At 43.4% G+C, this 26,941-nt stretch overlaps 2 protein-coding genes across 8 annotated transcripts in view; both read left to right on the top strand.

The window, feature by feature from the left end:
- The window catches only part of LOC115324839 (SAC3 domain-containing protein 1), a 30,730-nt gene extending 16,009 nt beyond the window's left edge, over nt 1-14,721 (top strand). For 2 of the 3 annotated variants that reach the window (XM_029985502.4, XM_042289936.1), the window contains 3 exons: nt 6,881-7,021; nt 8,088-8,274; nt 14,235-14,721. In XM_029985502.4, coding sequence (XP_029841362.3) covers nt 6,881-7,021; nt 8,088-8,274; nt 14,235-14,327 — 421 coding nt within the window. In that variant the 3' untranslated portion in view covers nt 14,328-14,721. The other variant, XM_042289935.1, reaches the window with a different exon arrangement.
- A 558-nt stretch (nt 14,722-15,279) lies between these two features.
- The window catches only part of LOC8026746 (polyamine-transporting ATPase 13A3), a 63,592-nt gene continuing 51,930 nt past the window's right edge, over nt 15,280-26,941 (top strand). The window contains exons 1-7 of one of the 5 annotated variants that reach the window (XM_029985503.4): nt 15,280-15,409; nt 16,297-16,391; nt 17,569-17,736; nt 23,635-23,774; nt 23,865-24,009; nt 24,271-24,405; nt 25,728-25,794. In XM_029985503.4, coding sequence (XP_029841363.3) covers nt 16,341-16,391; nt 17,569-17,736; nt 23,635-23,774; nt 23,865-24,009; nt 24,271-24,405; nt 25,728-25,794 — 706 coding nt within the window. In that variant the 5' untranslated portion in view covers nt 15,280-15,409; nt 16,297-16,340. Of the gene's footprint in view, nt 15,410-15,444; nt 15,513-16,296; nt 16,392-17,564; nt 17,737-23,634; nt 23,775-23,864; nt 24,010-24,270; nt 24,406-25,727; nt 25,795-26,941 lie in introns of those variants that run through there. The other 4 variants (XM_042289938.1, XM_042289941.1, XM_042289939.1 and 1 more) reach the window with 4 other exon arrangements.

The raw sequence follows: 26,941 nt of genomic DNA on the forward strand, positions 1-26,941 counted from the left end.
AGATCTATCACTCATGTGTCGCCAAAAACTAAAGGAGAGAGCGACAACAGCCAGCCCCAACGCGCTTGAACGGCACCCAGACGATCAAGTCAAGCTTATCATGACGTTTCTTCAAATCCAGATAGAGATACGAAAGGAAGGATGCATGGAACAACCTACTCAGGCATCCGAAGGCACACCACATCAGCCGAACTTACAAACTCAGTTCATATCGAACAATCCATCTGCACTGGCACTGACCAACGAATCGGTTCACCGCAGACTCCTTTTGTACCCGCTCCGTGACTCCGCCGAACACTATGCTCAGGGCTGCCAGGTTGCACTTTTGACCCAGGAAAAACGAGCAAGGCTCACATGGGCACGCTGCTGTTTTAAGTGTGTTAAACGCAACCACATTGCTCGTGCCTGCCACACAGCAAGGAGCCTAACCTGTACCACTTGTGGAGGGCACCACTTGACCATTTTATGCGACGTTTCCCGACCCCCTCAAGCTGCGCAGGGCATTGACCAATCTGGAGAAACTCTACTCCAAACTCTGCGGCAGTTACTAGTGCCCTAACGAACGCGGCAAAGCAAGGACCATCGGTTCTGCTTTAAACGGTACAAGTTTGGGCTTTTTCACTCTATCAAAGAGTCCTTGTTCGAATATTGCTGGACAGTGGCAGTCGAAATACTTACATGCGTCGCGACGTCTCAGAAAATTTGATCAGCACAGCCCTTGGAAACGAAGACCTCATCGTATTCACGTTTGGTAATGCTCGACGACTTTCATTCTATCACTGTCGATGAGTTAGCATCAAAATATGGTCGAACCACCGGCACACAAGTAAACTTGGAAGCATTGGAGGGGCCAAAAATCAGCACTGTCATCAGTCATCCGAACGACGAAGAGCTGCAAGCTCGACTCCACTTTGAAAACATGCTGAGTGCGGATATAGCGCCAGAAGGTATGCCATGCCCGAATGAAATAGGTATTCTCATCGGATCTTATGCTTATTGGAACATTGCCACAGGCAGAATTTACCGCTTCAACGAGACACTAACGGCATTTGAAACCGTTTTCAGCTGGATGATAATAGAACATAGTATACCTATCATTCTCCCATGAAGCAGTCACCACTCTTTCTTTGTCATGTGAATTCTCCAACGACGGGAACGAGGATTTTGATCCCTTACAAATGTGGCACCTAGGTGCCATCGGTATCACCAATTCAGTTGACACTCAACCAGTTGACCACCCATTGCTCCAACGATTTGAAAAAAAGCATAAAAAAGCGTGATAAGCAGTACGAAGTGCCTCTCATGATAAGTACCGCTTGCTTAGGAGCAGATTGCAATAACTGCAGCATCGCAGAGACCCGACTGTTGTCATCATTCTATCGGTTAAGGGAGAACCAGGATTGCTAGAGCACTAGGACAAAACTATCCGAGCCTATTTCGATGACCACCACGCAGGGAGGCTGCAACCACCAACCCAGCGAGCAGAGAACACATACTACCTACGAAACCATGCTGTAATACGCCGAGATGCTATTACCACAAAAATCCGGATAGTATTCGACGCTTCTTCTCACGCTCCCAACGAGCCATCGTTGAACAGCGTCTTAGAAAAGGGTCCCACGCTGAATGCAAATCTCCTCCAACTTTTCCTCAGCTTCTGATGCTCCAAGGTCGCATGCGTGGCCAACATTCGAAAGGCTTACCTGCAGATTCAGGTTCATCAAGATTATTGCGACGCACTTCGCTTCCTGTGGGTTGACAAACTTCCCAACGGCACAGATGCTCCAAAGGTTGCTGAATGGCGGATGACGAGAGTACCGTTCGGAGTCGCTTCAAGTCCATTTCCGCTCGCCACTACTCTTCGCCATCATTTCAAAATGAAGAGCAGGTAAGCCGGAACTGTTACCCAGATCCAGAATGCCTTCTATGTCGATGACTTCATTGTTGGAGCATCCACGGAAAACGGCGCGTTGCATGTTTTGGTGGATGCGATCCTCGCAGAGGCTAGCATGAAACTAAGGAAATGGGCGTCGAATTCGAGCGTGCTTGAACAGCAGTTTCTTGAAGACTGGTCTGCTTACGACAATGAAGCTGGCATGACACACACAATGAAGGTTTTTGGGATTAATTGGGACCGCACAACTGCCGAGATCATTTTGAGCTCGCAAAACGTCACTACGTTTCTCACATCACAACAACCAACAAAACGCTCTATTTTGCAGGTGTGTTCCCGACTTTTTTATCCTCTAGGCCAGGGGTTCTCAAACTGGGTTCCGGGGAACACAGGGGTTCCACGAGCTGGTCTCATGGGTTCCGCGAACACCCATATTGCAACGCCCCTTTCCCCCTCCCCCCCCCCCCTTCCACGCCACAGGCTGCGTGGCAGGACCATGCAAAGTGCCTTCATCTCACTTTGTACTGACATTGCGATTGATATGGTGGGGATATATGGGAAGCAACACAAGCAAAATTGCCTACAGTTGTGCATCTGTTGCTTCTCGGTCGGCAAATATGGAGGGGGGAGGGGGGGGGGGGGGGTGTTCCGCGGCAAGTTTTGAGGCTTCCAGGGGTTCCGTGAGACCAAACAGTTTGAGAACCCCTGCTCTAGGCTACCTGTTTCCTCTCACAATTAGGGCAAAAACTCTATTCCAATTGCTTATCGCTTTGGATAAACAAACACCCCTGGGACAAAGTTCTCTCACAAGAAACGCAGACTGAATGGAACACATGGTGTACTGAATTATCTATTTTTGAATTATTTTGCATACCCCGGTATGTAATTTCCTTGTCGCCTAGCACAATTGAGCTTCACGTCTTTGTCGATGCAAGCCCACAAGCTAATGGCACTGCCATCTATGTCCGTTTCATCAGCACAGACGGCACGATTTCAAATTTTTTGATCAGCAAGAGTTGAGTGGTCCCCATCAAAACAATTACATTGCCACACCTCCAGTTGCTTGCCTGCCTTCTAGGAGCACTCCTCATCGAAAATGTATTGAAAACTCCGAGCTTTGACAATCCCCGAACAAGTCTCTGGACAGACTCTGAAATTGCGCCTTACTGGATCAAGGGGGATTCGTCAAGGTGGCAGCCATTTTTCAAAAACCGAATTGACGAGATTAACTGTCTGTCAGACCCTACTCGGTGGGCACATTGCTCAAGCAGTCATAACCCGGCCGATGTCATAACACGTGGCATCTCGGCTTCTGTGCTCAAAAACGAAGCACGATGGTGGACCGGACCTTCTTGGCTATCACAACCAAAACAGGCCTGGCCCCAAGAAGAATGTCAGAGTCCCACCACTCTGCCTTTAAATGGAGAAGCACAGATGTCTACGGCAAACCCTGTTACAACAAATCTACCCAAGGTTTTTCAGCTTCAAAATTGTGAATCCCTAACTCGGGTTTTTAGGATCATAGCTTGGATTCAGTGCTCTGTCACAAATTCATCCCAGTCCAGGCCGTCAATAACCGAACCATGACGTCTGCCGAGCTCAGAAGGGCCGAGACCTATTGGATCTCCATCACACAAAAGGAATCCTTTTCTGAGGCCTTTGATGACCCCCGTCAGAAAGATTCAACATCTACTACATCAAACATCGGCAATCTCTATCCGTTCCTCGGTGAAGACAAGCTATTGCATGTGGGAGGACGACTGCAAGAGCTAAATGACTTGCCAGATCTGAAGCATCTGATTCTCTTGCCCTTCAAGCACGAGTTTACTGACCTGCTAGTGTCGAACACACACTGACGACTCATGCTTGGAGGTGTCTAAGTAACACACATGGAGCTTTGAGAACGCTTCTGGATAATCAAGGGTTGCCAAACGGTCAAATGCGTGACGAACAAGTGCCTGCCCTGCCGGCGAAGACGCCTTGCCCTCGAAACTGCCCCATACGCCCCACTTCCTCACGACCGAATTTACAAAGCAACTTCATTCGCGATAGTAGGCGTCGATTTTGCTGGGCCTCTACACATATGTACTGCTCCAGCGTCTATCTCCAAGGCGTACCCCGAAATTCTCTCATGCGCTTTTACTCGTGCCATCCACATAGAGTTTGTGTCGGACATTACCGCAACTCAGTTTCTACAAGCATTCCGGCGTTTCGTAGCCTGACTCGGACTTCCATTAACTATCTACTCCGATAATGAACAGACATTCAAATACTCCGCACGAACGCGGGGCCTGGGCACCTGCAAAGTCAGTGTTCCATAAATGGCCATCCGAACAGGACACTTCTTTGGTCCTTTCCTCCACAGGGCTGTTGCCGAAGCTGTGAGCATCTTCAATCAGGGTCAAAAGAAGACCAACGAGAGTGTGGTGGCGAGCCTGGGCTACACCGTTGGCAGTGCTCTCATCAGGAGGAGCATCGAGAAGGATGGCGGGAGACTCCACAAGGCCAACACGGTGTTCTTGGACAGTGACAGCATGAAGAAGCAGCTCCCCACAAGGCACAGGGCAGACACAGCGCAAGACTACAGTCCCGGGCTTCTTTCAGGACAAGCCAGCCTCGCCTGAGCCAGCATTTTTGATGCCAACTCCCCAAAAAAGCTCTTCTTTGGGCTAAAAATCCTCTGCTTATTGGGCTGCTTTTTCGGCACGTATCTACCCGCTTGTCCACAGTTCAAACCAGACAGATTCTGTCTGTCTGAGGTTGAAACATCCAGACTTATGCATGTTCAAACTTTAAAGTCGATTTTCTCAGCTTAATTTTTTTCACCATATGCTCCAGCCTTACGGGCTTTATTTGATAAACTTCTACTATTTTTAATAGGAAAGTGTTTTATAACCCCGTAAGAAATGAGCTAATTAGTATTAATTATGTTCGTAACCTTTCGCAAAAGACAGATATTCAAAATCCGATTGCATTTCTGAAATCAGCAGAACAAACCACATAACCATGCCAAATACCAAGGAGAGAAGCCAATAAATAAATAAAAAAGTTTAAGAAGGCACCAACAGTGCAAATTTGTCATGGAGATTATATTTATCATTTGACTAAGTGTCGAGAATATTGAAACTGGCTTCCCTTTTGCATATATCGTGACCACAATACACATAGTGGGTCTATCGATGCAGTTTTTTGCTGCACCGATTGTACAAATGTACAAGTGCGACTTCTACAGAAGTGGGATTTATCGACCAACTTTATTGTGAAAACGGGTGTTTATAAGGGTGCGACTTATAGACCATAAAATATGGTAATTTATGTGAACTGATGCAGGCATGTCAAATTTGAAACTTTCAACTCTCTTGTCATTTGAGATGGGAAGGAGGAGGAGGGAGGGGGTGTTATCCCCCTCTGCCTCCAAAATTTTTTGTTGGTGCTGTGAACAGGGGATTTGGTAAAAACAACTGGTGACTCCATCTTTAATTTTTCTCAACTTTCTCTCACAGTTTTAAGTTTTGATCACGAGGTCCTGTGGATTTTGTATGCAGACGTGAACAAATGGCTCTACTGTTGCTTTGTTTACTGGGTGCAGCTACAGGCCCTTGCCCAACCTTGACGATGTAAAAATAACCACGGGCATTCATTTCTGACTTGTTCAAAAGTTTTGCAGCACCTGGCAACTGAAACTTGAAGCTGAAAAGAGTAAAAAGTTCGATCAGAGTTCCTAATATATACTAGTAGACTTTTAACAGAGGTCCCAAATCATTGTTTCGAGTCAGGACGAATCGTCCTTTTCTTTGTTCACAAGAAAAGGGGATAGATGGACGTAACGGATTTGCCTGCTAATTAATTGATTTTCATTATCATGTATGTTGATTTTTGCAAAGATATGACATAAGAGATATTCACCGCTCATTATAAAGTGCCTATTTCGAAGCTACGGTCCATGTATAATGTGACTGTTACAATACTGCTTTTATTGAAGCTCAGTAATCTCTTTTAAAAAAGAAGTATTTTTTACTTTAAAAGTAAAAGAAAATAAAACCCTACAACATCCACTTTTTAATAAAAATTGGCAGGAGAAAACTCCAGATCCTTACTTGAATCGCAGTTTGAAGAATAAAACCCGATTTTGACTCTCCCGAAATAAAAAGCTTCTTGTTGTAAGTATAAGATTTGACTTTTGAGATCTCTTCTTGTTTTTATCGGACGGCTAAAAAGGTGCTTATCCAAAATGCTACAGAACTCTAGAAACTCATGCAGTTTTGGTTTGAAAGCAAATAACTGGCAGATAAAACGATCTTGCAGCAGTCTGTCAAGTGGTTTATAAAATTAATTAGTTTAATCTGAAGATGTGGTCATTTCACTTGCCTCCCGTGGCCTGGACTGGTGCACAACAGATCAGCTTCCCAACTCTGTGCTTTGTCCCAATTTCCGTAACATTAACCCTTTGATGGCTGAGTTCTTTTCCCCAGTGGTTGGTAAAGAAAAGGTGAATGCACAGGTTTCATTCGGCTTCATTTTGGCGCGTTCGCTTCTGCGAGATTCCGGCAGTTTCAAATTCTGAACCGGAGGTACTTTACAGAGCTTCTCCATCGGATGGTGAGCTCTCATCATCTGAATTTTATTCTGAGAAGCGTTACAAGTCTGAACCGGAAGAGCAGGCGCTCCTGTTGCCACTACCGCCAGACCAGCCGACATACAAAGCCACCATCTCGCACGTATCACATCCATGGAGCATCTAAACTATAAATAGCCCTAGGAAGCAAAACATCATGCAATTATGATGATTATAGTTTACCTAAAGCATAACAAATAGCAACACCTCCCATGGTGCATGTGGTTTCACATATAGGTAGGCACTTTCAAATGTGTGATTGCCGTCTTACCTGTATAGCGACGACCGTCAAACGGTTATAGATTTGTGAACTAATCAAAATTTGCCCTTGAGGACAAACCTAGTTCGTCATTGCTCTTGTGCCCCTCCAGGGAACAGGTGCTAGTCCGTGCTGCAATGGAAGCGAGCCTGGCTCATTGGAGTGGCAACTTTGTGCGGGTCCTGCGAAATTATCGTGCCTTTCCTTTCCTCTTGGCATGCGCATTGCACCCTCACCTGGGCCAGATCAGAAGGCAAGTGTCCGTCCTGCCACTTTTCGAGTTGCTCATTGGTTGGTCTACAGTGATTGACACAGTTTATGCTGTTTACTTTCATGGCTTTTATGCTATGTAATGGTAATCCACCCTCTTGAGGAACAGTACCCCCGATTTCACTTTAAATGAGAGCATAGCAGAAGCTACAAGAGCGAGCTCCAAACTTTCAGAGCCTCTGCCAAGTGTGCACACTCGTGCAGTGCAAGCACCTTTCAGGGCAACATGTTTGTGCTTGTAGCTCCGGCTTTTCTTGCACATGAAGTGAAACAAACTCCATGGATCGATCACAAGGCTGAGAAAACCACATTGTCTCGAGTGCTGTCTCTAAGGCTCCCAGAGCCCCATGTGCAAAATCGTTTGTTTTCATGTTATGCACTAAACCTTCTGAGGTGGGAAACTGATGCTATTTTTCAAGACATGGTTATTAAGATGGGTGGAGTGGTAATCCTGTTTTACTTAGTGAAACTAATGACACTCATGAATATGGATGTAATCTGTAATGTTGAGTAATTATGCAGTCACCTAACTGAGCTTTGTCTTTGCACTGGTTATCTGTGGGAACAATGATTGATGGGGAAGCATCCCTCTGAAGACATGTAATCATTCTTGCACAGAACTGTACATTTTTACTTACAATTTCTTTGGTACAGAGGTAGTGCCAAAGGAACTTCCAATAGAAGTGTACATCAAATGCAGGCAGTTATGCAGTCTACAGTTTTATATATTTATATTTGACTCAACAACTTTCATTTGAAGCTCCAGAGACACTGCTCATTTCAAAACTCTGGTTGCAATGGAAGGCCAGAAATTTCAGTTTCAATCGCATTTTATTAAGCCACGCATGCTAATTGAGTTTTACAGGATGTGGATGTTGAAAGTTCAAAAGAGGCTCTACAAAAATTTATCTTTATGTGCCAGTTTGGCTAGCCCTGGTCTAAGATATCTTATTAACAGGGTAACCATGGTTAAGTGACACAGTTTGTACATTCTTCTAAGTAATGCTCAGAATCTCTTAGTTACCCCTGGGTATGGTACTCTACTGCAGGCACGCACTACAGGTGTTGACATCAGCCTACAGCTCTCGAAACTGCAGGATTCCCATGCCAACCTTAAGTCAATGGTTGCACTGCACAGACAAGGAAGCAAGGGACATCTGCTTGTCCTACAATGTACCTCTTGAAAACTCTGAAGTGAAGTTCCTCAAAGGCACTGGAGATTTCAGTGCAAGACAGGTGAGCAGCCATAATTTCAAATCTCATTGAGACATTTAATATTTTTAGGGGGTAAAGCAATTTTTAGAGCTATTGGTAGCTGCCAGCAGAGGCCGGCTTACCAATAGGTAGAATAGACAGCTGCCTAGGACTGCAGAAGTTTGGGGACAGCAAGAAAGTTTGTGATTACAACTACAACTATCAGGGGTGGAACGGCTGCGCCATTTGCGCCGTTTTGCGCCAGTCGCATTTGTCTGCGCCATCCTGCGCCATTTAACGGAAACTGCGCCACAGCCAATACCTTGCGCCATTATGCGCCAAATCGCACAACCTGCGCCAAAAAAATTGTATTTTGTCTTGGTTTCGGTTTCTATCGACTCGATTGGCAACAATGAGCGCGTTTAGCTTGGTCGGCCTTGCAATCCTTTGTTCGGTTTATTCTCCCTGTGTATCCCGAGTCAGAAGTGCGCGAAAAAACTCAGGGATCGGGTTCCAAGCGCTACACCACCTGCGACTGGATTGTTATTCTTCAACCAAAAGCGGTTAAGCAAGTCGGCCGAGGTGAGGTCGAGTCGCTAAGCGTCAGATTGCCTGAAACTCTGCGGCCCGGGATCCGGAAGTCAGCCAGTTGAAAACAAATGAGCAAAAGATTCCTTTTAGTACTTCATCATTAGAAGTTGGAACTGCATTCCCGCAAGATAAATCGTGATTTGATAGAACTGAAACGCGGTAAGATTCAAAACCTTGCCGGCCAGCAGCTCTCATGCGAGCGGTTGATCTGCTCGGCGTCCTTTAACTTTGCTCCTGATAATCGCTTTGAACACAATAACTCTGTTAATCATAGTCTGCTGCTTCGATATTGAGTTGAACAATACGATAAACTCTAAATTTGTTGCCCTGTTCCTCCATGCAACGGCACGTCCATTGCTTACACACGTCACGTGGTTCGCACATATAATTACTATGTCAAGCACGTGAGTTGTGCGATAAGCAGTGCTGGTTTGCATTTTGAGCAGCTAAAAACCCCTCAGAAAATATCAAGGACACCATCTTCAGAAATATATGGTACTTGCTTTTTGGTTCTCATTAAGGCTCACGAAGTTTCAAGTTTTCGCATCTGCTACACTGTTATCCCATCTGCCTTGGTTCCTAACCATTCATGCTCATCTGTGCTGCTAAGCACTATTGAAATTGCTCCCGTGCTCGTCTAAGACACAAGCGGAAGTGCAATGAAAACTGATCTGAGCTGCTCCTAGCCTGCTCCAGAATTTAGTTTTAGCTGCTCCCAACCTGCTCCAAAACAGCAGTTAGAACTGCTCCCGTGGCTGCTCCCAAATACATTTCATGAGTTCCATCCCTGAACTATGTATCTCAGAATAAACGAAAAAACACTGAATTTGGAAAGAAGCGGAGAACGGTGATCATTGATGGCTAGGAGATATTGATACGACGAGACGCCTTTCAGAAGGAAATTGCCAGCATCATTCTGACTGACTTGTGAAGGCTGGGCTCCATGGAGTTTATGTGTTGCAACAGTCAACTAATTTTGCCTGGTGCGACATCAGTACACTGATTATGGCGCCGTGCACAGAGCAAAATTTCAACTGGGCGATGTTTGTCTCTTGTTCTCCACCAGTGTTACGGAATGGGCACCCCCATTTCATTCCAATTCCATTCTGGGAATTAGAGTTTTCGATAATTCAATTCTTTTCAACTCCTAGGAATGGGGACACTGGGCCCATTCCCACTCCGGGAACGGCTGGATCGTTCTATTCCATTCCTTTAATTCCTATACGTAAAGATTGGCACTTGACAGCTACGTTGTGCAATGCTTCCGGCATAAGCAGCATAAAGCTGACATTATCAAACGCATAGACAATTGCAAAAATATGCTAAATGCCTCAAAAAAGCACTGATCTTACTAAGCTCACGGTGCTGGATTGCCTGGGGTGACTCGAAGCGTCCGACATGCAGAGACTAAAGTCAAAGGAAATGGGCGGGCATCCGCTAGCTTGCTTGTAACCCTAACTTACTTGAATGTAAAACATATGACACAGAAAACAAGCATCACAACAAAGACCAAGTAAAATGCAGACCTTACGCATAAAAATATAGTATAAAAATACAAGCGTCGGAGCAAAGCGCAAGAGACAAAGAGGGAAGTGTATCTCGCTTTGGTGTGAATGCCGAAGCAAACCCAGATTTCGCACTTCAAAGGAGTGCGCGCAAATGAACGTGGAAGGCAGCAGGGTTGGCCATTTGCTAAACAATGCTTCTTGAACTATAAGAAAACAAAACCTGATCATCTTTCGGCGGCGTGCGAGTCAACAAGTAATCAGAGCTCCGCGAGTTATGAGTTGCAACCCGACCGTCAGCCCGACGATTTTAAAGACGCTAGTAATCCGGGGCGCAATAACACGTTGCGCAATTTCAAGAGGTAGTATTGGTGACACTCTCGTAGATGGCGCCAGCTGACAGCTCGACTTCTGGCATTTTGATGGGCCACAAACTTAGTTAAATTATATCACAAAGAGAATCTCTGGAAAATATATCTTGTAATATATTTTGCGCTTGCATTCTCCATGCCATCGCAAAAAAAAAAAAAAAAAAAGCAACACAAGGACGATGAGGAGCCGTGCATGGCGGTTTCTTTCTTTGCCGCTCTTTTAGTTTCTTTTGCTTGGTGCTTGGTTTCTTGTTTCGCTCTCGTGTAACACTACTGAAGCCCGTCGCCTGCGCGTCCGTGAAAGGTGCCACCGTCACCCTCTCCCCCTCCCCTCACTGGTCTTTGCTCTGACGCTTGTTTTTTGTATTGCATTTTTTTGCGTATAAGTCTATGGCTCCACGCGGGCTAGCAGTTTCCCGCTCATTTTATTTCTGAACAACTGACTCGCTGACTGGCTCGGTTTAGATAACCCCCCCCCCCCCCCCCCCAAAAATAAAAAAAATAAATAAATAAAGAACCGGGCCCATTCCATTCCCATTCTATTCCAGGCAAATGGCATCTAATTGCATTCCCATTCCATTCCCCCAGCGCTGCCGCCATTCCATTCCCCATTCCATTCCGAGGTCGCAAAAATGCGGAATGATTCCGGGAATCATTCCAACTCCAGAGTGGCAACTCCGCAACACTGTTCTCCACTTATTCGGTTCATGGAGTCTAACCTTCTGCACTTGTTTCCGTTCGCCAGGATCATTCACGACTCCAGCGACCTATAGGGGGCACCACCACCAAACAAACATGGCGGCCGAGTCCACGTCGTGTCGGCTCGGCCGGGCCGCCTGAACGGGTGGCGCCTTCAATTTAACAGATTTTCTTTTGTTTAATGCCCAGTTTTATAGGTATTTGAACTGCGATGGTTAAGTGTAGCCAGTGCACATAAACTTTCAGAGCATAGTTTTGTTTTCCTGGTGTTTTTTGTTCTTTTTAGTCGAACTTCCGTTTCGGAGATTTCGTTCAAAAACCGAAACTATGGGCTCCGGAGAGACAGTAATAGACACTAATCAGTTTTGATCAGCTAAGGAAAGCTGCGATGACTACAGAATTGTTTCACCGAGATTAGTTTTCACTCGACCATGCGACTTATCTGTCAGCGAAATCGAGCTTTTGTGCGTATCCGCGTTTAAAAAACAGCTCCAGTCGTCTGCTCGGTCAGCAACACTGGCTGGAGGAAAATTACAAAAATTAAGCAAGCGCTTCTTGAGCCAAGGAGCATGTTAACCCGCTGACGCCGACTAAACAGCTGATACTCGTATTTCAATTCAGGTTTTTAATGGCAATCGAGAATTCATTTTGATGAAAATGCGGTTTATGTATTATATTACGTATATGTCCCACTAAAGCAATATTACTATATTCTTCGGGTTGAAATATGAGCTTAGTTGACTAGCTATTAAGTGAACTGCTGAATAAAAGTATATTTGACAGACAGCGAGATACTACTTCAACTAAGCCAAATAGTTCTAGCCGGTAGCACGGAGACGAATGCGGACAAACTGAAGAGGGCCTTCATTGGAAATTCACGCAGAACTTCTCTGCATTGAACTTGGCTTTGAATCCTGGGCGGACAAAATTTGTATTTTTCGTGGCCGGTCAACCTCAGCAATGTAGACGTCTATTACTGCTGTCTTCCACGGGGGTATAATATAAATATCGGAGGCGCGATAGATCATAATGCCGTGACAGCTTCTAACTTTGCGAGACGCGTCCCCCTCGTTTTGAAAGCAGACAATTTCCCTTAATTATCGCATGCAGCGAGCAGGTTTTCCGGAATCAAGTAATTGCGAAATCAGCCTAACTCTTTTGGTGTGGTCCAGAAGCTTTTTCGGCGAAAAGCAGCCAAGATGAACAGCCAACGCACCGACCGGCGTGGGTGGCACTAACTTGAAGCTAATCGAACACAACCAAACTCAAGAAAAGCAGCTATCGGACCTTCCCATTCCCTTGAGTGCAACATTGGTGTTCCTTCCAGTGAAATGCCTCGTCTGTCCTCCTCAGTCCACTGTTCTACATCTTTATAAAGAAGCCCGTTATCATTTACCAAGTAGTCGTCACTTTGAATGTGATTCGAGACAGACAAGAAATCAAAACGTGTTTCCGTGATTCCTCCCCATCCAAGAAATCGGAAGCACTGACGCGACCCTGTGTTGTGGAGTTAACGCGCTTTCAAACACGTGATGGAAGGAAACAATCTACTGAGGCTTCACCACACTAATGAACACTCAAGCAAACTTAAGAAATTTTCGGACCTTCGTCAAATGACGTTGTGCGCCACCGCGCCGACAACACGTGTCTGCGAAAGCCACCAGAGACGCACGGAGGGGCACAAAGCGACCTGCTCCTGCTGGTTCCCGGTTTTTTCGCTTGGTGGCGTCCGTTTTGCTGGAGTCGCGAATAGGCCGTTGTTACTTTGAGCTCGTACAAGGTATTACGAAAACGGCTACTGGTAGCCCACTTCACAACTTTTCTGAAAACTGGGCGGAGGAGTATGGTTGCATGTTTGTTTACTATATTGGAGGGGAAGGGGGCGGTGCTTTCAAACTCCCTAGGGCGGAGAAATTCTAAGTGTGTCTCTGGCTGTCAGAAAATTACATCAAATGCTATAATGTGATGGATTTAACTTATCCAAATTATTACATTGATTAACAGCTGAAAGTTGTGCCTTCACATAAACAGTAAATCATCAAACATAACTTTATTTTCTTAACTTGAACTCTCGTGGTTCTTGCCTGTACCCATATGTCTAGTGATGGGCCGAAACAATACTACAGGTTTTACTTGAGCTAGTTGGTACATACTTGAATATGGTCAGCTGAACAATTACAAATTAGAAAAAACCGTGAGAGGAAATACATACACACCGCTGACTATCAACTTGCTGCCTTTAATAGTTCTTCCTCTTTTTCCCTTTACTACAGCTAGTGTTGACAACCATCCGCCATGTCCGCGCGATGCCCCCATCAGGGTGTTATGCGGCTCGTGCCACGTCCCAAGTATTGTTTTTCTTTCGGGTGGATTGTGATAGACGGGGTGCTCACGCACAGTTGAGCACTGTCTTCGATGGCCAGAGCTTCAATTAGTTCACGCGCATATGCGTTCCGGTGCCGCCCTATAATGGTGATGTTGTTAAAATTAGGAGAGCACTTGCAGGACCGGCAATGTGCAGAAAGATGTCCTGCCGATGTTCCTTTAACAGAAGCCGCGTGCTCCCTAGCTCGATCGTTCACACGGTTTTTTCTAATTTGCAATTGTTCAGCTGAAGATATTCAGGCCGAAACAATATTGAAAACTGTTTATATTTACTATATAAGCAATCTTCAATGCCTTCAATGTATGGATTAAGATAGTTTTCTTGACTTCAATTAATTCTAGGCATCCTTGTTTGTATATTTATTTTCTGCTGCCTAGTTGTTTGGTGTTTTGTATGAATTATTATTATTATTAATATTTATAATAACACCTCTATTCTGTATAATTTCAGATGTCATCAGTATTGGATCCTTACCTCAAGCAAGCCCTGTCAAGAATTGACGTGGCTGCTGTTTTAACTCCAGATGCGGGAACGGCATCATGACAGTAGAATGCAGTAGATATTGGAGCATTTTCTAAATCCACGGTTGGAACGAATGTGCATTCTGGTTGCAGGCGAGGATGCTACATCCTGTTGGCTCTATTGATATACAGAGACCTAGGCTGAGCTACCCCAAACATAGTTCTCGTTCCCATCCTGGATCACCTTATCCCCGAATTTGTACGAAGAAGCCTTCTGTGCGATGCAGAGAAAATGTAATATCTTTGAAGCCATGAAAAAATATGCGTTTGGCTGTTCCTCAGATATCTTGTTACATTACTTTTATGAGTTGCAGCCTGTAACTAGGTGCACTTCTTGTAAAAAGAATTGGGTGGTACTCAGCCCATTTTACTTAACTGTGAGTGTCCTGAGTAGGAAATAAAACTTTTATATATGATATGTCTTATGGCTCTGATTATTTTTTAAAATTCGTTTTACTGAACATGGTGAGGCAGACTTGCTAAACTTGATCCACCCAGTTTTTGTTTGAATGTTGGATGGTACAGACTATTAGAACAATTTCAAATACTGTAAACGACTTATTTTTTGCGGGCTCAATATTTCACAATTTAGGTCAAAGCTGAAGTTTTGGAATAATTCGCAGGTTCTAATTTTCGCGACGCGACAGGATCTTAATATAGATTCCAACGTGTTTTTATTTTATCGGAATTGTTCGCTGGAACTATTTTTCGCAAATTGTAGGTGATTCGCGAAATTTGCAAAAATTAGGTCCTTGCAAAAATTAAGTCATTTACAGTATTAGTTTTTGTTCACGACCACCTGTTTCATTCATTGTCCCGGTGTGCAGAATATGTTTGTGCTCATCTCTGAAACATCTTGACTTCAGTCGTAGATAGAGTTCGTAGTTCGCAGTTATGCCGAACCTCTCCCTGCAAGTAGACATTGTTTTGTCCTTTTTTGCCTCGGTCTCTGATAAGAGCGGCGTGCTAAGGTTGGTGATAAGGCTTTGGGCGGTTTGGCTCGCTCAAGTACAGCGGCTCTTTGGACTCGACATTGCACGCTTTTCTGTTGGGGACATCGAGCAAATATGATTGTCGTAAAAATCGACCCACTGCCCTAAGAAGGCAAGTGATTTTAAGCTTTCTTTTACAATCCCGGTAAAAACTATGTAAACTTGAGGCGTCTAGCCTGTCAACGGAGGGCGATAGTGCTGATCTAGGCCATTGGGTAACTTTTTTAGTTTATTCATTTGGTACTCTTTGCTGCATAGCAATGAGGTACATTTATAGATTTTAACAAAGCAGTTTGAATGCACCCAGTGTTTGTTTTAAAAGCTCTTCAGAGTGCATATGTACTACATGTACACTATTTTCTCTGTTCGGTTATGTTACAAGTTATATTGTCATACTGATAGAGAACAAAAATTGTTTATATTTTCAAATAGTTTTGCTTTGAAAATCTTGTCATTTACTCGGTTGACCTTTAGCTGATTTTCATTTCAGATATATTCTATATTTCAACTCTTCCTCTTTTAAACTGAACCCCTCCTAAGACCTGGTAGTTGTTTGGGGGTGCACTAAAACATGATTTACTTGTTTATTTATTTTTAAAAACTTCAACTATCACATTGGCATATGTCTATGGGAAATGAAGGCACATAACAAATAAGGTCCAAGACATTTAAGACACAAAAATGCAAACATTTATCTGATCCCAGTCTGTTTTCATTTACAGCACTTTTGTTTACTTCAGCTATATATTAAATAGCTAAATAGATGCCACAAAGCTGCGAAACACCACCCTGAAAAAACATGCATTAAAGTAAAAATTTAAAAATTAGTTACTTGTTTTTGAAACATCCACCGGCAGGCAGGAGGTTCTATAAAAGAAAAAAAAGTTGCACAAAGCATTTGAAAAGCTCCTTCGCTCTTTGGGCTTGTAACACCCTCTTCTTTCTGTCGCCTGACACGGCCTTGATGGGCCTTTTGTTGCTGGCCCCTTTCACTGGCAAAAGGCAGAGAGCAGGTCTTGCTGGGAAGCTCTTCCAAATCAACCATGGGTAAAATCAGTGCCTACAAGATCAACTTGGGCTATGAGGATGAAATGGTAAGGTAACCTGTTCCTTTTCGCTGATTTAACCTTTATGAACACTTTGCATTCCTGGAAACATTGGGGTCTTTTGGTATTTGCTTGTTAATTTAAGCATTGGGGTGTCCTATTGTAGAAGCCTCTTTTTGGCGGGTGTTTTGCAGTTTAAGTGGAAAGTAAGAGTGGACCACTTGTTTTTTGTTATTTTTATGTTAAAAAGTTGAATTAATATTTGTGTATGTTTGCTTGCTCTGGTGCTTTCTGATTGTGTTTTAGAAACATTGTGACCATAATGAAACATTACTCGAGTGGTAGTTATAACCCATTGTTAGTGACATAGGAATAAATTAACTGCAAAGATATATTTTGAGGCACATTTTAAATCTGCAACATATAATTTTGAGCATTACCAACACCCTTCCAAAAGGTATGGGTGACCCCTTTCCATGAAAATGAAAACAAAGCATCTGCCAAAGCATCAAGGTTGCTTTGAAGACTTGCTGAATTTTTTGGATGTTTTGGTACACAATCGCTATTGCCGTGTTTTCTGGTCCATGAGTCGCGCCCCCCTATATAGGGCCATTTTCACCGGAAAATTGGTATATGTCATTCTTGTTTAAGTCAAACCTATATATTTGTACAGTCGGCGCAGCAAAACTGCGTTGATAAGCCTACATACCTGTATCGTTATTGTGATATACGTGCAAGTGAGAGCATTTCAATGCTCTCGCCAACGAATCGTACGAAAACAACCCCTGTGTAAGATTTGCACAGTTAAGGTCCATACTTAGAAAATAATTGTAACCATTGTACAAATTGAAACCCTTGTATGATTGAAACCATTGCCTAAAATATTGTAAAATTATATAAAATATAATATAAACCATTGTATAAAATTAAATAAATTGAAACCACACGTTTGCAAGTACGGCCTCCAAGTGCCGCCATCTTGCTCGCTTAGGGTACGCTTGGGCGCAGCCATAATCTGATTACAACTCCTGGCTAAGGCGTTTTAATCGGATTATGACCGCGGCGTCCCAAGCGAGCAAGAGGGCGGCGCCCTGAGGCCGTACTTGCAAACGTGTGTAAAATGCCCCAACAAAAATTTAGAAAGAAAAAAAAAAAAAGAGTTTTACTTGTGCATTAGAAAATACGGTATACTTATATGCTATTTTCGAAATTCATTTTGAGGCAGTCCTTGGAAGGCTACAGGTGGACCCTAGGAAGAGCGGTTGCAGGATGGATTGCAGTTGTCTTCTGTGCCGGCATTCCGCTGATACTTGCTTCGTGGAAACGGAGCATCTTACTCAAGTTCACTCATCATTCCTGCCATCCTAAAGAAGCGCATAAGGTCCTGCTCAAGGCAAGCACTCCCCTCCCTCACGTCCTTTGACTATACAAGCTGGATGGCATCAGACAAGAAGTGCTGAACTTGCACATCTTAAGGTGTTTTCAACCTGGGACTGTGCTTAGAACTGGTGCTACCAATTGTCGGGATTATGCAGCCTGCCTATGCTGACTTCCAGGCCGGCACATTTTTCACAATAGTGTGCCCTCTTATTTTGTGAAACAATTTATTTGCCCAACCAACATTCACATTGTGTGAGCAGCAAACCACAATTGAGATTTGCCTAGGGCGTCGATCCTGGACGTCACTCGGACATTTCATCGACCGCTGTTTCATCCAGCGTCACTTTATTGAAACTTATCAAACAGCCTTTATTGAATGCAGAACTCTATTAAACATTGCTTCATGATAGCTGTTTTGCTGAATATTGCCTAATCGAATAGTGGTGGGCTCCAGTTATTTGTTTTGTACTGGAATTGTAGCAGCTCTTTCAATAACCTACACTGCCTCACACTTTGATTTCACGTAACTGGCAAAGTAGTGCATGTGTGTGTCTGCTTGTGCATGCATAGGTAAAGGAAGGAATGTGAGAATGTGAAAAAAAAATGGAAGCCGTTTATAACTCCCTGTAACGCCGAATAGGAGCGCAGCTCTTGAAAAGGAGGAGGGTAGGGTACTGAAGACGTGACCCCCGTGAGGTGACAATGACGTCATCATCATCATCATCATCACTGATGATGCCATCAGCATCATCATCATCACTGATGACATCCTCGGCATTAGCATTGTCATCGTCATAATCACTGATGACATCATCAGTGACGTCACTGATGGCGGCATCGTCATTGTCACTGATGACGTCATCAGTGACGTCACGCGTCCCATAATGCACCGCGCGGTTACGACGGCGACGACGCCACTCTAGTTGTAAAGGGGCACTTAAGAGCTGCGCTCTAAAAACTATAAGTGAATTTATTTGAAGATGTATGGTAGACAAACCTTTATCCTTATTAGTCCTCCCTTTTTTCATAAATAAGCCACACAGCATAATAAGAGCACCACATACCATATTTGTGCTCAACCAAACAAGTATACACTGAGTGACCTGCTGGCAGCCACTTTGTGCAGTTTTTGTCCCAATACAGTTGGAGTATAAACAAACACAGAACAGAATGTTTACTTGAGCATAAAACCGTAAGAAATAAATAAAAAAAAATATTTATTGTCAATTTATAGTTTTTATTTTAAATCTGCATCATATTCTTCTGACATTCAAACATTTTTGTGGCAGATAGGTTTCAGATAGGTTTCATGTAAGTGGCATCTCCGTGTCTGTATTTTCTTTATCTGACTGCGAGATGCGTGTTAAAGACCTCAGGCAAGCGGTTGTATTGCACTGGCCAAATGTTTTATTCACAGTGGAGACGTTAGACGTTCCTTGGGGAAGACTAACTCCCTGCTGTCTAAACTTGCATACAACAAACTTTTAAAAAAGCCAACCTACTGAATAATTTTCTGCCAGGCAGACAACCCTTTCCGAGTGTCCTTCTCTCCATTTCCTTTTGTGATCTTCTCCCCACTCTCTTGAAAGAAACTGGCCTTTGAGATACTCCACACAGAAAGGAGAATGGCTTGCTTCTTTCTTGAAATAAAGGGGATTTGAGATGTGGTTTCCTTCACTCTGGCTGCTCATTGAGCTTTAAACAAACAGTCAGAACTCGTAATTCAGTTTAAGAGTTGTGAAGAAGGAGAGCTTGTCATACAGGTGAAAAATGACCAGTACAGTAGTTATTTTTTAATAAATTAATTGCACCATAAAACTAATTTTTGAAAGATTCAGCCTCTGAAAAGCACTGTATAACACTGTAAATTTTGGTAAAGTGAAATTTGATGAAACAGCATCAAGCAATCTGACAAAATGTTGCTCAATGCAATGTAGTACGATGAAATACAAACTTATTCAATGACATGACATTGAAAAAAACTGAATTTGATGAAACATCTACAGTGAAACCCGCTTAGAACGAACCCACGTACAGCGAATTATTGTCGATATCGAACTCACGAAAAATTTAAATAAAAACGCATCTAAAAAGTACTTTTTATAACGAACAACATATTGGATATATGGAACTTTTCCTCCTGGGAAGGCTTCCAAAAACGCTCTAACAATCGTCTTCTAGTTTGCCCCTTCCCCCCAAAGAGAAGTAGGAAAAAAAGAAAATTCCAAAAGCTCGAGTTGCAAACACAATTGAGCAAAGAGGAGCGATTCTGAAGGGGAGAAAGCTAAAAAATACACTCTGCACGCACGCACACAAAAAAAAAACTTTTCATCTCAAGTTGTTTGCCCACAAAGAGAAGCGATTTGGAAAGGGAGATAAGCTAAAAAATAAAAAAAAATCTGCACGCATGCAAAAAAAAAAAAATATATTTAGCGCATTGTTACAAGGTTTAAGAGATAAGGAAGAAAGGAGAAGCTCTCGCCTTACAACAAACGCATCGTGGAAGTTCGTTGCAAATGTTTTTTTGCTATATCGAACTACTTGCAATATTGAACTGATCGTAGTGTTTCCTGGTGTTCGTTATTAACGGGTTTGACTGTAGTACCACACCGATTTTTACAAGGCTGGTTCTGACTTTGCTGTACACTGTGACACTGCTAGCATGAACACGACTTCGGCACCTTTTCACATTTTACTCGGAAAGGGTGCTGGCGGGCGTCAAAATTTACCACCTACGGTAGGGGAGTACCCAACTGAGCACTTCCCACCACTATAGTAGATGACAGTCCTTTAATTCTGAGAGAAAAACATAGAAAACCGGCAATGACCTGTCCATGCTAACAGTGTCACCGTGTGTACATACTGTTTTGCAAGATTTTGTGAAGGTGTCTCTAATAGGTCAAGGATATTTTGTTGCTTGTAACTCTGACATTTCCTTTTTATTCTTTGGTTACTGCTGCCTAGCCTCGCATACCTCTCAGATTAACTCAAACGAGCTAGTGGAGATACTCTAATAGGCCACTTGCTAAATCCCCCAAGCACCCGGCCTGCACTAGAGAAATTATGGGAATGGTGTTCCTTGAGCTCCCTAGTGATCGGTAATTGCAACCAATTCCATGGTTACATAGTTTTGAGTGTGATTCGGAGTTGCCCTGAACAAGCGTCTTATAGAGCCCAAGGACCTGTCATATCACTTTTAAAAATTTTCGTCAATGTCAGTGTTAGAAGCAAAGCTCGTTAGGGTCTAGCCTTGTCCGTCCGGCGTCCGTGCTCACATCGATTGCCATCCCATCTGTCTTCTTAAAAAAAGAAAAAAAATGTTTGCGCAGTCGACAGGATTGGAACTTGTGCGGGGAGACCCCAATAGATTTCTAGTCCATCGCCTTAACCACTGGGCCACGACTGCAAGACGAGTAGGGGGCTCTGAGATGTGGTAGTAACTCGAGCTGGGGATGTCATGGCTGGAATGTTGCATGTAGCCGCTCAACGTCTATACAGGAGAGCGCGCTGCGGTCAAATGCGTATATAATCGCATTAAACTTTACGTGCATTGGCTCAACGTTTATAGACGAGAGGGCGCTGCGGTCAAATGCTCAACTGCGTACATAACCACGATCCATACCACAGATTCTCTTTCTGACATGGACCGTTGACTTAGGCGGTGGAGATGCGTTCCCACGGTTTCTAGCGGATCCAAGCTGATTCGCTAGAAGAGCCACTGGCTTTGCATTTCACCGACCATGAAGCAGTAATAATGAAGTTGAAACGCAACCCGGATCTCAGCACTACCTATGAGCAATAAAAAAAATCAGTACCATCAGCACTACCTATGAACAATAAAATCAGTATCATCAGCACCACCAGAGCTTCGCCCCAATCAACATCATTCACCACGTAGAGATGTGGTAATTTTTTTTATACCACCCTTCAACCTGGCTGAGCTGCAGAAATCTCTTACATTATTATCACTCTCATAGAGCTTCAAAGAAGTCAATATTAAGTTAGAGACGCTAAAAATGCTATAAACAGCCCCGCTGACTCGGAGCTAAATCCTGGTTTTGGTTGTTGGGAATTCTTTGCTCTTTAAGCGATTCCTGCAACAATCACTGGAATGATAATATTGTAAGAGATTTCTGCAGCTCAGCCAGGCTGAAAGGTGGATCGCATGCACAGTATAAAAAATGCTGACATTGACGAGAAATTTTAAGAGTGATATGACAGGTCCTTGGGCCCTATAGGACGTTTTTTCAGGGTGATTCCAAGTTACACTCAAAACTGTGTAACGGTGGAATTGGTTGAAATCACCGATCACAAGGGAGTTGAAGGAACACCGTTCCCATGATTCCTCGAGTGCGGACTGGGGCGCTTGGGGTATATAGCAAATGATCTATTAGCATTAAAATGATGTATTTTTATTATGAGATTGCATTAAATGAAATTAGATGGCAGACCGGTGACAGATATTTTAAACTTTGGTGTTATACTTGATGCAGTAATAGTTCTGATGGGATTCTACCTGTACATTGATTATGCTAATTCAGGTACAGAGCGTTGCAACTTAATAACATTGTTTACTATTCTCAAGAACTTTAACTTATTTTTACAGCAAAGCTGTTTATGGCTAGGGTCCCGTGGACTTTTCGTGTGTGGCAACAGAAATGATGTCACAGATTCGTGACATCTTGTGACGTCACAACTTGGTGTCATGAGACGTCAATTTCCCTGTTAAAATTAGCGGGGAAATCGACGTCACTGGACACGAAATCATGATGTCACATCACGGCTTCGTGACGTCATACGTCACGACTTGTCACATGACGTCAATTTTCACGCTAAATTTAGTGGGGAAACTGCATTGGTGTTGAGGTCACGTTACATCAGTTTCCCCGCTAAATTTCCCCACCAAATTGAGCGGAAAAATTTCCCCGCTAAATTTAGCAAGGAAATTGACTCCACGCGACACGAAATAGTGACGTCACATCACAGCTTTGTGACGTCACATGGCGTTGCGAAGCTGTGATGTGACGTCACGACCTTGTGTCACATGACGTCATCTTCCCCGCTAAATTTAGCGGGAAAATTGACGTCACGTTACACGAAATCGTGATGTCACATCACAGCTTTGTGACACCATGTGAAATCACGACTTTGTGTCACATAACATCAATTTCCCCGCTAAATTTAGTGGGAAAATTTTCCTTCTAAATTTGGCGGGGAAATTTTGCTGCTAAATTTAGAGGGGAAATTGACGTAATGTTACCTCAACAGCAATGCAGTTTCCCCACTAAATTCAGAGGAAAAATTGACGCCACGTGACCGCAACACCAATTCAGTTTCCCCGCTAAATTTAGCGAGAAAAATGATGTCACGACTTTGTGTCACATCACCCATGAACGAATTCAGTGGCAGGAGGAGAGGAGGAGGAGGAGGGAAGCGCATCGCCCTCTCTTTGTCATTGTTCCAAGCGCTTGCGTGCCTAACTTCCTTTCCTTCCGCCGGGTGGCGTTCCCGTCACGCGTGTCTAGTTTCCTCCGGCTCCTTGTGGCGGCGATAGCCCTCGACATATGTGTGTGTACCGTTCGTCACAATGATCACCAATCAAGACATTAAATCTGTTCGTACCTTTGTTCAAAATTCTGTGTCGTGTGCTGAACAGCTTCGCTGGTCATCTACCTTCACTAAGTGGAATGACTCATCATTTTTCTGCTTTGTCCTTCACTTTATTTTATCAGGCTCTGAATGGGCCCCTGAGACATAAGCATGTAACTGCAAAGGCACTTCAACTTTCACTGTGCCATGAGCTTGAAAAACAGTTTGGGTTCAAAAAATACAAAAAGTTAAAGACTGTATAGTTACGGGATCAGTGATGTTGGCCATCCTTGATGCATTTCGTCACATGCATTCGTTGCAGGATAAATACATGCAGGAATTTGTTGAGACTGTGTGTCGGAGTGATAGACCTCTAAAAGACGGCACCAACTTGACATACTTTTACAACAAGCACATCAAGTACACCTGGAAGGACGATTTGCAACGCTTTGTGAAGATTGAGTGAGTCGGCTAAGCAAGAAGGCTGATTGCGGCCTGCAACACGCGATTCCTCTCCTACAAATATGTAGTGTTGTATTACATTTATTTCAGTGGTCTGGAAGTAGACAGCTGTCAAGACTTCTACACAATGTCAGCTGGTCTGTCATCTGCTGAGGTTGACTACCAGCAGTACCTGTTTGGAACAAACTCCCTGTCAATTGAAATGAAGCCCATCTACAAGCTAGTGCTGCATGAGGCAAGTGCCAAATGGCCAAGAAGCAAATCAGCCCATTAATCTACTAGGTCTTTTCTTGAACTAAAAATTTGTCATTTGTTGTCCCATATTAAACTTTACCCTATGCATGGCTCCTCAAAAGATAAATAATATCTTCTATATTCAAATTCAATTATTTATCTCTCTTCAGTTGGAGGGACTTGGAGCAAACCAGCAAATTTTACTAGGAAATTGTCTACTGTGCTTCTGTGTACTGATGATTTTTTAAAATTTCATCTTTAGGTGTTTAGTCCATTCTACATCTACCAGATGTTCATTGTGGCAGTCTGGCTGATCCAGCTTTACTACCAGTTTGGAGTCTGTGTTATCATCCTCTCCGTCATCTCTGTAACTGTCTCCGTGTGGCAAACCAGAAAGGTCAGTGCCCTATTTCATGCTTTTAAATCAAACAAGTCTTGTATTCAATAAAAAAAAAAAAAATGCAAATCTCTGCCATATTGACTTCATCACAGCCTTATCGCATTAGCCATTATAATTTATGGGATATATTTTGCATTGGTTTCACTGCTGTAGACATGACTAAGGTTGCAGGCCACATTAATTATTTTATTAGGGGTGATCCGCTTGTTTGCATTATGGTGCCCACTTTTTTTGACCTTGCATACATTTCTTGCTGTCACCTGATGTTTATTGTGTTTATTGGTCTATACGCTGATGCCTTCAGACTAGGATTGTTTTGTTCTTCAGGATCACAGCCTCATATAACAAACATAGACCACTGTAAGCTTTAAACATTGCTGCATCATTTTTTACAGCGGAGCTGTTATGGGCTAGTTTCCAGAGGATCATGTCCCCCGCAAAGAAATGTCGACACGAAACTCTGGTTGCTGATGTCGCTCATAGATGACGCTAGCTGTCCAGAGTGTTGTGTCTGCCGGTTGTCCGCTTGCCGCTGTCACTCATAGACCGCGGCAACATTTCTTCGGGGGAAGAAGTGCGGAAATGGAATGAGCGGCGAAGTGCGCAGCCTTGGAATGGTTTCGTAACCGCCGCGAGGCCACTATCGCCTGAAATTACACTGCATTGAGCGTTTCAGATTCCCTTGAGAAAGAAGAGCAGATCGCTCGCCTGGAAAGCCACAGCCGAGAACAGGAGTTCCAGCTCCGCTGCTCTTCCTTCTTCACCAAAGTGGAAAGGCTGAAAGTTTTTTTTTTCCCCTCTAGCCTAGGAGAGAGAGAAAATTTAGTGTGGTGTTATGTTAATTGCCATGACTCTTTCTGGTTCACTGGCACCTAAGTAATGAAACTCGTACCTTTTGCTTATCACTTCATATATGAAGCGTGTATGCAATGCATAGAATGTTTCTAGAATAGCTCTTTCAATTTTGGTTGGTTCGGTAAAATAGTAAGTCTTGACCTTTTGACCCAAAAACAGATAGTGTGAAATGTCTGCAGGCAGCTCGATGCGCGTGGAGCGAAAGCTTGCGCTGCAGAACCCAGGGATCCTGGGTTCGAGCCCCACCCCTGCCCGTTTCGATCTGGATGAGCATCGTACCAACGTGCGGTCGTGTATCACTACTGCGTGGTGCACGTTAAAGACCCCAAGCTAGCGGTTGTACTGCACTGGCTAAATTGCTCATCTACAGCGTGTGACTTTTTCGCAACTCTAATGGCTGACCAACTACACGCTGTATAAATATCCCCATAAACCAATTTTTACATATACATTTTTTATTACAGCAAACAAGGGCCCTCAAGGAAGCAGTTCACTCAGAATCAACACTGACAGTTTTGCGTGATGCATTGGGTAAGCTTTTATGTGAAGTACTCTCTTCTGATACTGCCACAAAGGATTGTTATACCATACATATGCCTTTTATTTCCTTTAGAAGATTAGTGAAAACATAGCTTGAGTCCCGATGACTCTATCCTTTCTCTTATTTTCTCGGACTTCCATACTCATTGCAACATTTATTTGTTACTTCACCTAAGTGCCTTGGAGGCAACGCAAGAAAAAGACACCAGCGTAAAAGCAACAACATAATGACAGAGATATCACTTTTGCGTCATGGAACTGTAGTATGTTGGTGCACTTTAAAATATTATTTGCACCTTCATTTGCACTTTCACAAAAACTAGCTTCAACAGTGTACTGCCATTGGGTAGCGTTCTTTCCCCATTTATGGGAGGAATAAAAAAGCTTTTCATATGAATAGACAGGTTACTTAGGATACATCATAATCTAAACCATGAGACAGGGAGAAATAAAATAACAGACAAGAGAACATAAAATTTAGATTTTGTGTCATATTATTAATTTTTTGTTTCTCCTTGTCTCAGGGTTTAGATTATGTTGTTTCCTAATAAGCTCGCCTGCATACTTTCACTCTTTACTTAGCGTATGTGCCTAATACATAAATAGTCTCTAAAAATATAACTGGATTTTTATGTAACAGTATGGCTTTAGAAAGTGCCATGTTTAGGTTTTGAGACAGGCACTTTTATTTATGATTTAGAAGCATTCTGTAACAGGCCTGAAACATGTTTTTTTTTTCCTTATTTGGTTGTGATTGTTGTTTTTATGAAGTCTAATACCCGGATGCGGTGGTTCCCAAATGGGGTTCTGCGGACGCGCTGGGGTCCGCGAAGCCGATTTTCGGGTCCTCGAAGCCCTCGCCTCAACCCTCTCCCTCTTTTCCTGAAAAAAAAAGTTTTTTTTTTTTTACTCGGTTAGGTGGTGCAAGCTGCTGCCCATTATAAAGGGTACAGCCATTACCATCTAACAGTAAAGGATGCCCTTTTCACACTGCAGTTAGTTGTCTCATTTTATAACCCCCTCCTCTCTCTTTCTTCTGCTGGCATGGGGTCCCCCATCACTTTGTCAAATCCCCAAGGGGTCCCCAATGCATCCATGCTTGAGAACCACCACCTCAGTGCATAACCAAGGCTTTTAA

This window comes from Ixodes scapularis, unplaced genomic scaffold, assembly GCF_016920785.2.
Source record: "Ixodes scapularis isolate PalLabHiFi unplaced genomic scaffold, ASM1692078v2 PGA_scaffold0__279_contigs__length_252992795, whole genome shotgun sequence".
NCBI lineage: Eukaryota > Metazoa > Arthropoda > Arachnida > Ixodida > Ixodidae > Ixodes > Ixodes scapularis.